The following is a 12,903-nucleotide window of genomic DNA, read 5'->3' as shown; positions in this document are numbered from 1 at the left end:
ACCTCTACGTGCTTTGTTAGTGGGAAAACCTGCAAAATCGGCAGTGTATCAAATACTTGTTCTCCCCACTGTACATCCCAAAGCAGAACATACAATCTGATTGATGCACACTTTTTAATGCAATGCCCTGCCTGCCAAGCAAGAGTCCAACAGCATATATTTGGGTTGAGAATCCAACACAGATCAGACAGTTCGATAGCAACTGCACTCCCTCTACAGTCTACACCATCCTGTCAGATATGAAGGTAGAACTACACAAATTTATCATCCGATGATGCCATTTATTAACAGCTCAAAAGACTCCAAGCACCAACTGTGAAATACTGTATATTATATACCATGCCATGATGTTGACACTGTAGAGGACGTCTCAATTTTTTGCTTCTTACAGATTTTCATCTCATCATTTTACTTGCATTTCTAATGAATGCCCTCCTGCACACTGTTAACTATAATAATTTGCTAATTTTTCAGTACTCCTGCCAGGCTTAAATCTTATTCAAGACAGTCTTTCTATCGTAGTCTCAGCCGACCGCCCATTATTGCATGTGTTTGTTGTTAGCTCCCCATAAAGAAACTGTCTTGGAAGTCTGTTCTGGCATACTGTGAACATGCCCAAACTAGAATCTATCCTTGTAGAAAGAGTACACTCTAAAATAACGATAAAAAGTACAGTATTGTAAATGCATAAACCAGTTGCAGAGTTATTTATTATCATTATCAAGTATAATATACTGCACATAATTGTATTGGCTGCACTGTAGTTTTATACGACTGGCAGCACTACGACGGCTACATCAGGAGGCGATAGGAATTTTTCAGCTCCATTATAATCTTATGGGACCACCGTCGTATATGCGGTCCGTCGTAATGCGGCACATTACATACATATATATATATATATATATATATATATATATATATATATATATATATATATATATATATATATATATATATATATATATATATATATATATATATATATATATATATATGGTGTCCCAAAAAAATGTACTCACATTTTGGCTCCTCATAATTCATTGAATTTTTCATTTATTTTCAGATCAAATTGACCATAATAATGGCAGAAGTAAGATTAGGTTTTGAAGAAAGATAATTTATCATAAAGTGCTACTGGAAGCATGAAAACATCATGGAAGTGCAAAGACAATTTAGAAGACATTTTCACAAAGATCCACCAACGCGACGCACCATTGCTCGCATCCGAGATAAGTTCGAAACAGATGGAACTGTGCATGACGTCCATAAGGAGCGTTTAGGAAGACCACGGTCATCAACCACCCCCGCAAAGGAAAATCAATTGCTGGAAATCCTCCATCGATCCCCACGGAAATCTGTACGACAAATGGCTCGTGAGACAGGAATCCCAAAATCAAGCGCCCATCGCATTTTGAAGCGAATTAATTGGAAGAGATACATTCCAAAATTAATCCACGCTCTAAATGAAGACGATCCTGACCGGAGAGCTGAATTTTGTGAGTGGTACCTGAGCAAATGCGAAGAAGATGCAGCATTTCCATCCAAAATTGTTTGGAGCGATGAGGCCAGCTTCAAGTTAAATGGCTCAATTAACCGACACAATTGCACCTAATGGGCTCCTGAAAATCCGCATGTTACTAGGGAACACCATTTAAACTTACCAGGGGTTACTGTGTGGTGTGGGATATCAGCATTGGGCATCCTTGGGCCATTCTTTTTTGACCAAACTGTCACTGGGGATGTTTACTTAAACTTGCTGCAGGAATCCATCGGTCCACGTGTCAAAGAGACATTTGGTGACAAAGAGATTTACTTTCAGCAAGATGGAGCACCTCCCCACTACCACCGTGATGCAAGGGCCTATCTCGAAGCAGCTTTTCCGAACAGATGGATTGGGCGAAGAGGTAGTGGTGAATTCCCTGCGCGTTCCCCAGACCTCACTCCAATGGACTTCTTTTTATGGAGATATCTCAAAGATAAGGTTTACGGCTCAAAACCAGCAACAGTCGATGAGCTGAAAGAGGAAATTGAAAGACAATGTCTTGCAGTTCAAAATGAAATGATTCGTAACGCTGTTTAATCCATTGGTCCGTGTTATCGGTTGTGTTTGGAACGTGATGGTCGTCAGTTTGAACATTTGTAAACATGCATTTATCCATTTATCTTGTTTCTAAGTCAATAAACAACGCATTTATTATCATTTAAAGAGTGAGTACATTTTTTTTGGGACACCCTGTGTACATATATAATTACATATATGAGTGAACTTTACTGTATCACAAGTGGACACCACTTCTAATTAGTGGATTCGGTTATTTCAGCCATACCCATCGCTGGCAAGTGTATAAAATCCCTGCTGCAGTCTGTGCGCATGCAATCTCCATGCAATCTCCATAGACAAACATTGGCAGTAGAATGGGCCATACTGAAGAGCTGTGACTTTCAACGTGGCACTGTCATAGGATGCCACCTTTCGAACAAGTCAGTTCGTCAAATTTCTGCCCTGCTTGAGCTGACCCTGTCAACTGTAAGTGCTGTTATTGTGAAGTGGAAACGTCTTGGAGCACCAACCGCTCAGCCGTGAAGCGGTAAGCCACACAAGCTCACAGAACGGGACCGCTGAGTTCTGAAGCGCTTCATGAAATGGGTTTCCATGGCCGAGCAGCCGCACACAAGCCTAAGATCACCATGCGCAATGCTAAGCGTCGGCGGCAGTGGTGAAAAGCTCACCGCCATTGGACTCTGGAGCAGTGGAAATGTGTTCTCTGGAGTGATGAATCACACTTCACCATCTGGCAATCCGATGAATCAACCTGGGTTTGGCGGATGCCAGGAGAACGCTACCTGCCGGAATGCATAGCACCAACTGTAAAGTTTGGTAGAGGAGGAGTAATGGTCTGGGGCTGTTTTTCATGGTTCAGACTCGGCCACTTAATTCCAGTGAAGGGAAATCTTAACGCGGCAGCATGGAATGACATTCTAGACAATTCTGTGCTTCCAGCTTTGTGGAAACAGTTTGGGGAAGGCCCTTTCCTGTTTCAGCATGACGACACCCCCATACACAAGGCGAGGTCTACACAGAAATGGTTTGCCGAGATCGGTGTGGAAGAATTTGACTGGCCTGCACAGAGCCCTGACCTCAACCCCATCGAACACCTTTGGGATGAATTGGAATGCCGACCATGAGCCAGACCTCATCGCCAAACATAAATGCCCGACCTCAGTAATGCTCTCCTAGCTAAATGGAAGCAAATCCCCACAGCAACGTTCCAACATCGAGTGGAAAGCCTTCTCAGAAGAGTGGAGGCTGTTATAGCAGCAAAGGGTGGGGGGGAGGGGGGGACCAAGTCCATATTAATGCCCATGATTTTGTAATGAGATATTGGATGAGCAGGTGTCCACATACTTTTGGTCATGTAGTGTATTATATGTATATGTGTGTGTATATATATGTATATGTGTGTGTATATATATATATATATATATATATATATATATATATATATATATATATATATATATATATATATATATATATATATATATATATATATATATATATATATATATATATATATATATATTGTTGTCGATTTCCGCCGCGTTCGGCATGCGGACGACCGCTTTAGCCAAATCGCGGTTGCGCCCCACCGAAGGCCGCAATCCAGTCGTGGCTTTCCGGACCAACCCCGGAAGCCTTAACGCACCATAAACTAGTCAATACTCTGTCCACGCGCTACAGGGTCAATCGCCGAATTGTCGATCTACCTAACTATTCGCGCGGACAGAAAATAACGAGAGTTTATACCTCGACGGGAACTTGTACGGACACGAGCCGCTTAAGCTTGCCCGTTCAGTGTGTGTAGCCGAGCAGTTTGATATCGCCAAGTCCCGTCGGACCAGATTATGGCTTCTATCGGCCTAATTAGCCAGTTAATTCCCGATACGTGCCATGGCAGTCAATACAAGGAAAATGACGCGAACGAGCAGGTGAACATTTGAACAATGGGCATTTATTTTCAACATGTCAGCAGTCAATGGGGGGATGGGGACAAGACATGAGGAAAGCCTACAGCCGAGTTCTATGTTTCTATACAAGCACGTACTTATGGCAGTTCTACTTAATGGAGGACAAGGAGCCACAGACTTTCACACAAAAACCCAAGGAAAGGAAAGGGCTCACGAGCCTTTATTTCCAACTTGGGAGCCTGGTTGACTGAGGGCTCTGAGAGACCGGGTTGGTTACCTTGCCGCCCCTTGGTGGCGACTCGGTGGTCTTCGTCTCGCTGGCCCGTTGCCAACGTGGCAGCGGCTTTAATGGTGACTTGGTCGGTAGGGGGCCTGGCAGCGTGCCCGACTCCCAACGCTCCCCGCTCTCCTCGTCGAACCGCTGGCTTGGTTGGTCGGGGCTGGTGGCGCGCCCGACTCTTCGCGCTCTGCTCTCCTCGACGAACCACCAACAAACTGCTTGCCCACCAACAATCTCCTCGTCCGCCAACGATCTGATCTCTCGGCAACCCAACGCGCCTTTTTATAGCCCCGATGGGTGAAGCCGCTGTAGGTTTCGCCACCCGAAGCCGGCGCTTCCCCCTTTCACCATTGAACCTTCACCCCAGGCTGGCTCTGCCCCTTTCACCTTTGATTGGCCAGTTCCCTTCAAGGCAAAGGCCGTTTTGATCCGATTATGGTAATCAGCCGTCTTCACGGCTGATTTGCATACGAACGCTAGAGAATGTGGCTCCTATGGCGGCGCGGTATGTCTGCGTCGATGGCATCTTGCCGCTGTTGCTGAGGCGGGCGTGATGGTGGCGCGATGTTGATGGTGCTGTGGTGGGGATGGCGTGGTTGTAGAGTTGTTGGCGTTGTGGTGGGGATGGCGTGGTTGTAGAGTTGTGGCGGTGGTGGGGATGGTGTGGTTGTAGAGTTGTTGGCGTTGTGGTGGAGGTGGCGTGGTTGTAGAGTTTGTTGTTGAGGAGCTGTTGTTTGTTTAAAATAAAATATAGAAAAAGAATAATGGCTAACTCAAAGATGCACAGCCCGGCACACGATCAAGACCCGTTATACATCGGTGGGGGAGCCTAACCTGAAACACGTACTTCTCAAAATAACTGATCTCTGGGGAACTTGAATGGTGTTCTGTGAATTTCCACCACCGTAACAATAGACATATATATATATATATATATATATATATATATATATATATATATATATATATATATATATATATATTTACACATACATACATAATAGATATTATATACATACATATACAGTGGTTACGATCTGGGGTTCGGGGCGTGCCATGAGTGGAAGCACTAGAGTTTCTCCTGAACACCCGGTCACGAGGCCGCCAACCAGAGATAACTCCGCAGTCCAACAGACTGTAGTTCTCACATAGCCATAGCCCCTTGACTGAGACTCCCAGCCTCGCAGGGTTATGCTTTGAAGTTTCTGCGATACCTTTCAATTGGCACGGCAACCTAACTAGAGGCTACGCCCGAGGTGTCACACCTGGTGATCTCCTGCCAAGCGGAAAGGATACTGTAGGTGCAGCGCCGGCTCACAGAGCAAATCAGGTGGGGTACAACTTCCCATCTAACTGTACTTGTCCACTGTTTCATCGCTGTCTTTCGTCAAGACGACAAGCAGAATTTCTTCGAAGCCTTTACTGCAAGGGGGAACCGCAACCGAGCAAGGCGGAGCAAGCAGTAACAAGACGTGCCGGGGTCATTTCCAGGTCATCCCCGGGTCTTCGGCGCTTAGCTTCAGCTGCGTTCCGCAGCCAATATTCACTTCCATTTACAGACTTTCTCACACGTCCTCGTTAACCTTTCCCTCACAAATCTTTACGCTATCAGTGCCTCGTCCACTATAAGAGCATGACCAATTTGCACCTTTCACATCTTCCTCTTGCATCACGCTGCATTACATTTTACACCTCCCACTCACGCATCATAAACACCCCCAGTTTTCTTCCCTCTTTATTTTCCCCTTCCTAAGCGATTGGGTTGCATAGATCCGTCAATTGCACCAGGTACAATGAGGTCACCGACGCCTCAACTGCTTCTCCTGTTTCTGGGCGACTTCTAATTTCCTCAGGTGTGTGTGTGTGTGTGTGTGTGTGTGTGTTGGTGCCTGTAACATGTGTAACATAAGATTGTCGAAGTTAATATCAGGGTAACTCTGCACTGTGTCTCTTTCATAAATAATTAGGGTACCAATCCTACAAGGCTGGGTAACCTATTGTTTTTCTTTTGTTTATTATTTTTGTGATTCCGCCGGAGATTTTCAGGTTTTTTCACTTTAAAAATCATTTTCTCGGGAACCGTAAGTCTGATCGACACTAAATTTTCACCTGAGTATCTTTTTTTATTGCATACTTAAATGATAGTGATGACGTCATAGACCTTGGTTATAGACTGGTTTTGTCAGATGCCGAGCGTTTTCTGCCAGTCTGTAACCATTTTGGTTTTATATACCAATCGAACGAATCGTTCCTCGACGCGACACGAATTAATCCATAGCGGCAACTTCATACGAGTCAACCAGAAATATTGGGGAACATCGGGGAACACAACACAAGCAAAACATTCACGACAATGTTTTAATTAATCTATAACCCACTCTTAACTAGGGAACTACGGATTACGGGTTTTGAAGGGGTCCTTACCGAGATATACCTTAAACAACATGCAACTAAGACATAGACAGCATGCAGACAAGACAGAGTACTTGGTGATGTTTCATGGACAAAAGGAAAGTGTCAAAAGCACGAATGTCGCTCGTAACAAGCCGATGTCCAGGGATTCGAGCCCCAAGCTCGAACACGCCACGTGGCAAAATGGAGGCGTCGTACTCTTGCTCCCGGCAGCGCCCGCGCACGCAGCCTCGGCGCGTTCAAACCCCGTGAAGTCGACTGCACCAGACCGTCAGATCGACAATGGGTTTCAGCTGATTTCTCTCAAGTTCCAGCATACAAGTCCAGGCCTGGCCTGTTCACCAGACAAGGCCAAATTGAGGTGCCGGGCTCCGGCAGGCTGGGTCCATGGGATTCCAAAACGTTGTCGAGCCGTGAGGTGAGTCGGGACAGTCAGAGGCTCCATCGTTAGACGCAGGTTGAACCTGTCGTTCACTTCCTCTTGAAGCCGACTCCAGACTCACACAGCAGCCAGGTCCTCTCAGTTCTTTTCCACCTTTTACTTTCCTTCTCGCCTCGAAGCCCGAGCATGCCTCGAAACCGACTGTCCCCCCCAACTGAACAACTCCAAGAGGTCTCCGTTCGCTGCCCAGCGACTCCTCCCCTTTTCAAAGCCGGCAAACTCCTCCCCTTAGTTTTACTTCCTCTTTTTGCCCACTCCCTCTCAGCCGACTGGGCGGGGCCTCGTCCGGAGACGGGAAGGAAGAAGAAGAAGCCCTCGGCACACCACCACTACACAAACAAATAACAGCCTGTGACATCTCCCGACACACATGTAACGTCCATTTTACCGAACAGCCTGGCTAAACATGCATTTAATGGGGGATCTGAGCTAATCTTATATTTAGTAGCATACGAAGGGCCATTTCCGTAACAATATACAGTGGGGAGAACAACAATTTGATACACTGCCGATTTTGCAGGTTTTCCCACTTACAAAGCACGTAGAGGTCTGTAATTTTTATGATAGGTACACTTCAACTGTGAAAGACGGAATCGAAAACAAAAATCCTGAAAATCACATTGTATGATTTTTAAATAATTAATTTGCATTTTATTGCATGAAATAAGTACTTGATACATCAGAAAAACAGAACTTAATATTTGGTACAGAAACCTTTGTTTGCAATTACAGAGATCAGACGTTTCCTGAAGTTCTTAACCAGGTTTGCACAGACTGCAGCAGGGATTTTGGCCCACTCATCCATACAGATCTTCTCCAGATCCTTCAGGTTTCGGGGCTATCGCTGGGCAACACAGACTTTCAGCTCCTTCCAAAGATTTTCTCTTGGGTTCAGGTCTGGAGACTGGCTCGGCCAATCCAAGACCTTGAGATGCTTCTTCCGAGCCACTCCTTAGTTGTTCTGGCTGTGTTTCGGGTCGTTGTCATGCTGGAAGACCCAGCCATGCCCCATCTTCAATGCTCCTGTTGAGGGAAGGAGGTTGTTGGCCAAGATCTCGCGATACATGGCCCCATCCATCCTCCCCTCAATACGGTGGAGTCGTCCTGTCCCCTTTGCAGAAAAGCATCCCCAAAGAATGATGTTTCCACCTCCATGCTTCACGGTTGGGATGGTGTTCTTGGGGTTGTACTCATCCTTCTTCTTCCTCCAAACACGGTGAGTGGCGTTTAAACCAAAAAGCTCTGTTTTGGTCTCATCAGACCACATGACCTTCTCCCATTCCTCCTCTGGATCATCCAGATGGTCATTGGCAAACTTCAGACGGGCCTGGACATGCGCTGGCTTGAGTAGAGGGACCTTGCGTGCGCTGCAGGATTTTAACCCATGACGGCGTAGTGTGTTACTTATGGTTTTCTTTGATACTGTGGTCCCAGCTCTTTTCAGGTCATTGACCAGGTCCTGCCGTGTAGTTCTATGCTGATCCCTCACCTTTCTCATGATCATTGAGGCTCCACGAGGTGAGATCTTGCATGGAACCCCAGACCGAGGGAGATTGACTGTTATCTTGAACTTCTTCCATTTTCTAATAATTGAGCCAACAGTTGTTGCCTTCTCACCAAGCTGCTTGCCTATTGTCCTGTAGCCCATCCCAGCCTTGTGCAAGTCTACAATTTTGTCCCTGATGTCCTTAGACAGCTGTCTGGTCTTGCCCATTGTGGAGAGGTTGAGTCTGATTGATTGAGTGTGGACAGCTGTCTTTTATGCAGATAATGAGTTCAAACAGGTGCAGTTTATACAGGTAATGAGTGGAGAATGGGAGGGCTTCTTAAGACAAAACTAACAGGTCTGTGAGAGCCGGAATTCTTACTGGTTGGTCGGTGATCAAATACTTATTTCATGCAATAAAATGCAAATTAATTATTTAAAAATAATACAATGTGATTTTCAAGCCTGGTGTGTTGGCGCAGTGGTTTGGGTAGCGGCTTGGGATCCAAAAGGTCCTGAGTTCAAGCCCGTTGGGCCACTGAATTAATACACCAGGGGGTTGACTCAGCCCGTCATCCTTCCGAGGTCAGCGAAATGAGTACCAGTGTACTGGGCCGGTGTATACCCTGGTGAAAATAGGTGTACCATATCCCTGTGTCGGAAGAGGCGACCAGGGTTGTGTCAGGAAGGGCATCCGGCGTAAAACATGTGCCAAATCACTATGCGGATCATACGGATGATCCGCTGTGGCGACCCCTAACGGGAGCAGGCGAAAGAAGAAGAAGAAGAAGACAATGTGATTTTCAGGATTTTTGTTTTAGATTCCGTCTTTCACAGTTGAAGTGTACCTATGATAAAAATTACAGACCTCTACGTGCTTTGTAAGTGGGAAAACCTGCAAAATCGGCAGTGTCTCAAATTGTTGTTCTCCCCACTGTATGTATATGTATGTATATATATTTTATCTTCTTGTCCAGAACAACTGGACAGATTGAGGCAAAACATTACACACATTCCCCATGACATCCTTGCACAAGTTTGTTAATTGCTAATTGATAGTTCACATGGTTTGGTGGCCATATTGAATTTACCCGAAAACCTTTGAAACATCTCCAGAACGGCTGGTCAGATCAAGGGGAAACTTCACAAACTTATTCTCCTTGGGTAGGGGATAAAAGTTTGTTAAAGAATTATTGATAGGTCATAGTTTGGCAGCCATATTGGACTGAAGAAAAAATATTAAAAAATGTTTTTTCTGGAACCACTTAACCGATAGAAGCAAAACTTTGCAACTATCATCTAACGCCATGGCTGCATACATGGTAAAAATGACTTCACAAGTCACATGGTTTGGCGGCCATCTTGGATAGAAACATACACCTCAACCGATTAACACAAAACTTCACACGCGTGTTCCCCTACCCCATTCGAGGCAGATGTAAATTTATGATATCATGGGTCACATGGTTTGTCAGCCATATTGGATTGAAAATTCAAAAATCTTCTTCTCCAGAACAGCGGGACAGATTTCGGCAAAACTTCACGCACATTTTCCCCAAGACCTTTAAAACCTGGTGTTAGCTTAGCAGTTAGGGTGGTGGCTTAGAATCATAAGGTCCTGAGTTCAAGCCCCATTGGCTGCTGAATCAACACCAGGAGGTTGACTCAGCCTGTCATCCTCCTGAGGTCGGCGAAATGAGAACCAGGAATGCAGCCAAAGGCTCCACACGAAGGGAAGGGGTATCGACAGATTTATTAAAAATCTGGTATTGGTGTGGCGCAGGTATGATGGGCCAAATGGCCTCCTCCTGCACATAATTTCCTTGTAAAATCCTTTTACAAGTTTTTTTATATCGAATTGATAGGTCACATAGTTTGGTGGCCATATTGAATTTACCCTAAAACCTGCAAACATCATCTTCTCCAGAATGGCTCGTCAGATCAAGGAGAAACTTCACATACATATTCTCCAATGCAAGGGGATACAAGTTTGTGAATTAATAATTGATAGGTCACATGGTTTGGCAGCCATATTGGATTTAAAAAAATATGAAATAATGTTTTCTCTGGAACCACTTACCCTATCGAAGTGAAACTTTGCAACTATCATCAAACTCATGGCTGCATATACGGTAAAAAATGATGTCGCAAGTCACATGGTTCTTAGATAGAAAAACACACCTTGTCCGATCAACACGAAACTTAACAAACATGATCCACCACCCCCATTAGAAGGAGATATAAATTTATGATGAAATAGGTCACGTGGCACGGCAGCCATATTGCATTGAAAATGAAAAAATTAAAAGGTCTTCTTCTCTGAAACAGCTGAACAGATCGAGGCGAAAGTTTACAGGTATGACCGATTATAATCCATGATGAACAAAAAGTTGCCACATCCTTTCGATGCAGGTAACATGGTTTGGCAGCCATATTGAATTGAAGGGAAAATATTAAATAATGTTTACTCTGGAACCGCTGCAATCAATCAATATGAAACTTCACAATTATAATCTAGCAGACATGGGAAAAAGTATGTTTTAAATTTCAACCTGATCAGCCACAAGGTCTGGAAGCCATAATTATTTAATTATTTGAATCTGAGAACTTTTCAAATTTTTTTTTTTTTTGCAAAAGGCTCACTTGGCCTTGCCTGCATGCGTTTGAGGGTACAGGGATAGCAATTCAATTGATACCGATGATGGCCCCAGAAAAAATATGGTCAACCGAGTGCATAATAAATGAATGGAACATGACCTGTTTTTCAGTGCATAACCTGTGAATCCCGCATCATAGAGAAATGTGTGGGGCCTCATTATACTTAGGGGAATCCTGTTGATGGTGTCCACATTTATTACTTTGTGTTCAGGTTATTTAAACACCAATTCAATTGCTACCGACTATGTATTCAGGAAAAAGGGCCAACTGCTTTCATAATAAACAGATTGAATGCAGCGTGTTACTGGGTCAATAACTCATCAATCCCGCATAGTAGAAAGACGTATTGGGGGGGGGGCTTCATATTACTCGGGGGAGTTCTGCTTTACCCTGTGGACCCATGGTGACATTTCCCGCACATTTATTGCTTCGCGTTCACGTAACTTAAATGCCAATTCAATTGATACCGACAATGTCCCCAGGAGAGAGGACTAACGGCATACACAATAAATAGATTGAACACTTCGTGTTATTCGGTCCGTAACTCGCGTCAGTCCCGCTTCCCCTCATGGCAAGCCTCGAACCCTGAGTCCGTAACAATATTTATTTACCTTTATAAAGAAGAAGGCATTTCAAATCAAAAGTAAACTAGGTCTCCTCTAATTTGAGCAATAAGCAAGAGCAGACCGGGTCTCTGGCGACATTTCACCTGCATCAGAGCAGGCTTCCTGTGGCTGCTGGTTGCATCATTGTTGGGAACGCGGCTGCGTCGTGAATGCAGTACCCCCTGTTTCCAGTGAGTTGGTACAATTTTGCTGACCTCGGAAGGATTACAGGTTGAGTCAGCCCACTTGGTGTTATGTAATGGCATGACAGGAGCTCAAACTCAAGAACCTAAGACCTAAGATCTTAAGATAGCCACCTTAACCATTAAGCCAACACGAGGCTTATTGTAAACATGAAAACTTGAGGTGAGATGACATATTTTCCTTGTTGATGTATATATTTTGGAAGAATGACAAATTTATGGGTTTTGCAGTTCACCGACTGTGTAACTGATGCTCAAGTGAAGCGATCATTTGTAAAATTTGTGCAGTCATGTATGACATCAAACAAACAACCGAGTAGTGGCAAATGTTCAATCCTTGCAAAACAACCACTTGCAGGCATATTTAACAGTCAGTTAAACCCACTTTAAAAAAGATGTTCTTCAGTTCTGCTGGATCTGCACGTCGTGTGAGCTGGATCTGAAAAAAAAGTACAAATAAAGTATTATTCGTGTGAAGAAATGCATCCGCTTAAAAAAGGGGGGAGGGAGTGTTGGCAAAGTGTCTGCGTAACTCAAGCCATGATAAGCAATGCATTCTGCAATGTGATTCAAGACAAACGGCAAAGTTGCACAAAAGAAAGAGCACAATGATTGACCGTAGCAAAAATAAATGAATAAATAAACCTTCAACAATATCCTCTCACCTTTTGAACAAATCAAATTTGTTTTGAGGACCAACTCAAGCAAAATGTTTCAGCCTCATAATTGGCTACACGCATATATATTTCATAAAGAGACTCCAAAATGGTGTGAAAAAGATGCCAAAAATTGTCATTTCATTTTGAGGACAAATTCAATACAGCACAATCTCTGAAAGCTGAAAC

At 44.2% G+C, this 12,903-nt stretch overlaps 1 protein-coding gene across 1 annotated transcript in view; it reads right to left on the bottom strand.

The window, feature by feature from the left end:
* The window catches only part of SLC25A13 (solute carrier family 25 member 13), a 153,652-nt gene that overhangs the window by 119,452 nt on the left and 21,297 nt on the right, over window positions 1–12,903 (bottom strand). Inside the window, exon 2 of the mRNA XM_085890459.1 lies at window positions 12,444–12,497. Coding sequence (XP_085746585.1) covers window positions 12,444–12,497 — 54 coding nt within the window. The remainder of the gene's footprint in view (window positions 1–12,443; window positions 12,498–12,903) is intronic.

This window comes from Eptatretus burgeri, chromosome 8 (genome assembly GCF_056783735.1).
Source record: "Eptatretus burgeri isolate ZD-2024b chromosome 8, Ebu_testis_v1, whole genome shotgun sequence".
In the NCBI taxonomy this organism is placed as follows: Eukaryota; Metazoa; Chordata; class Myxini; order Myxiniformes; family Myxinidae; genus Eptatretus; species Eptatretus burgeri.
Note: the sequence above shows the minus strand (reverse complement) of the source record. Positions and strands in the feature narration are given on the sequence as shown.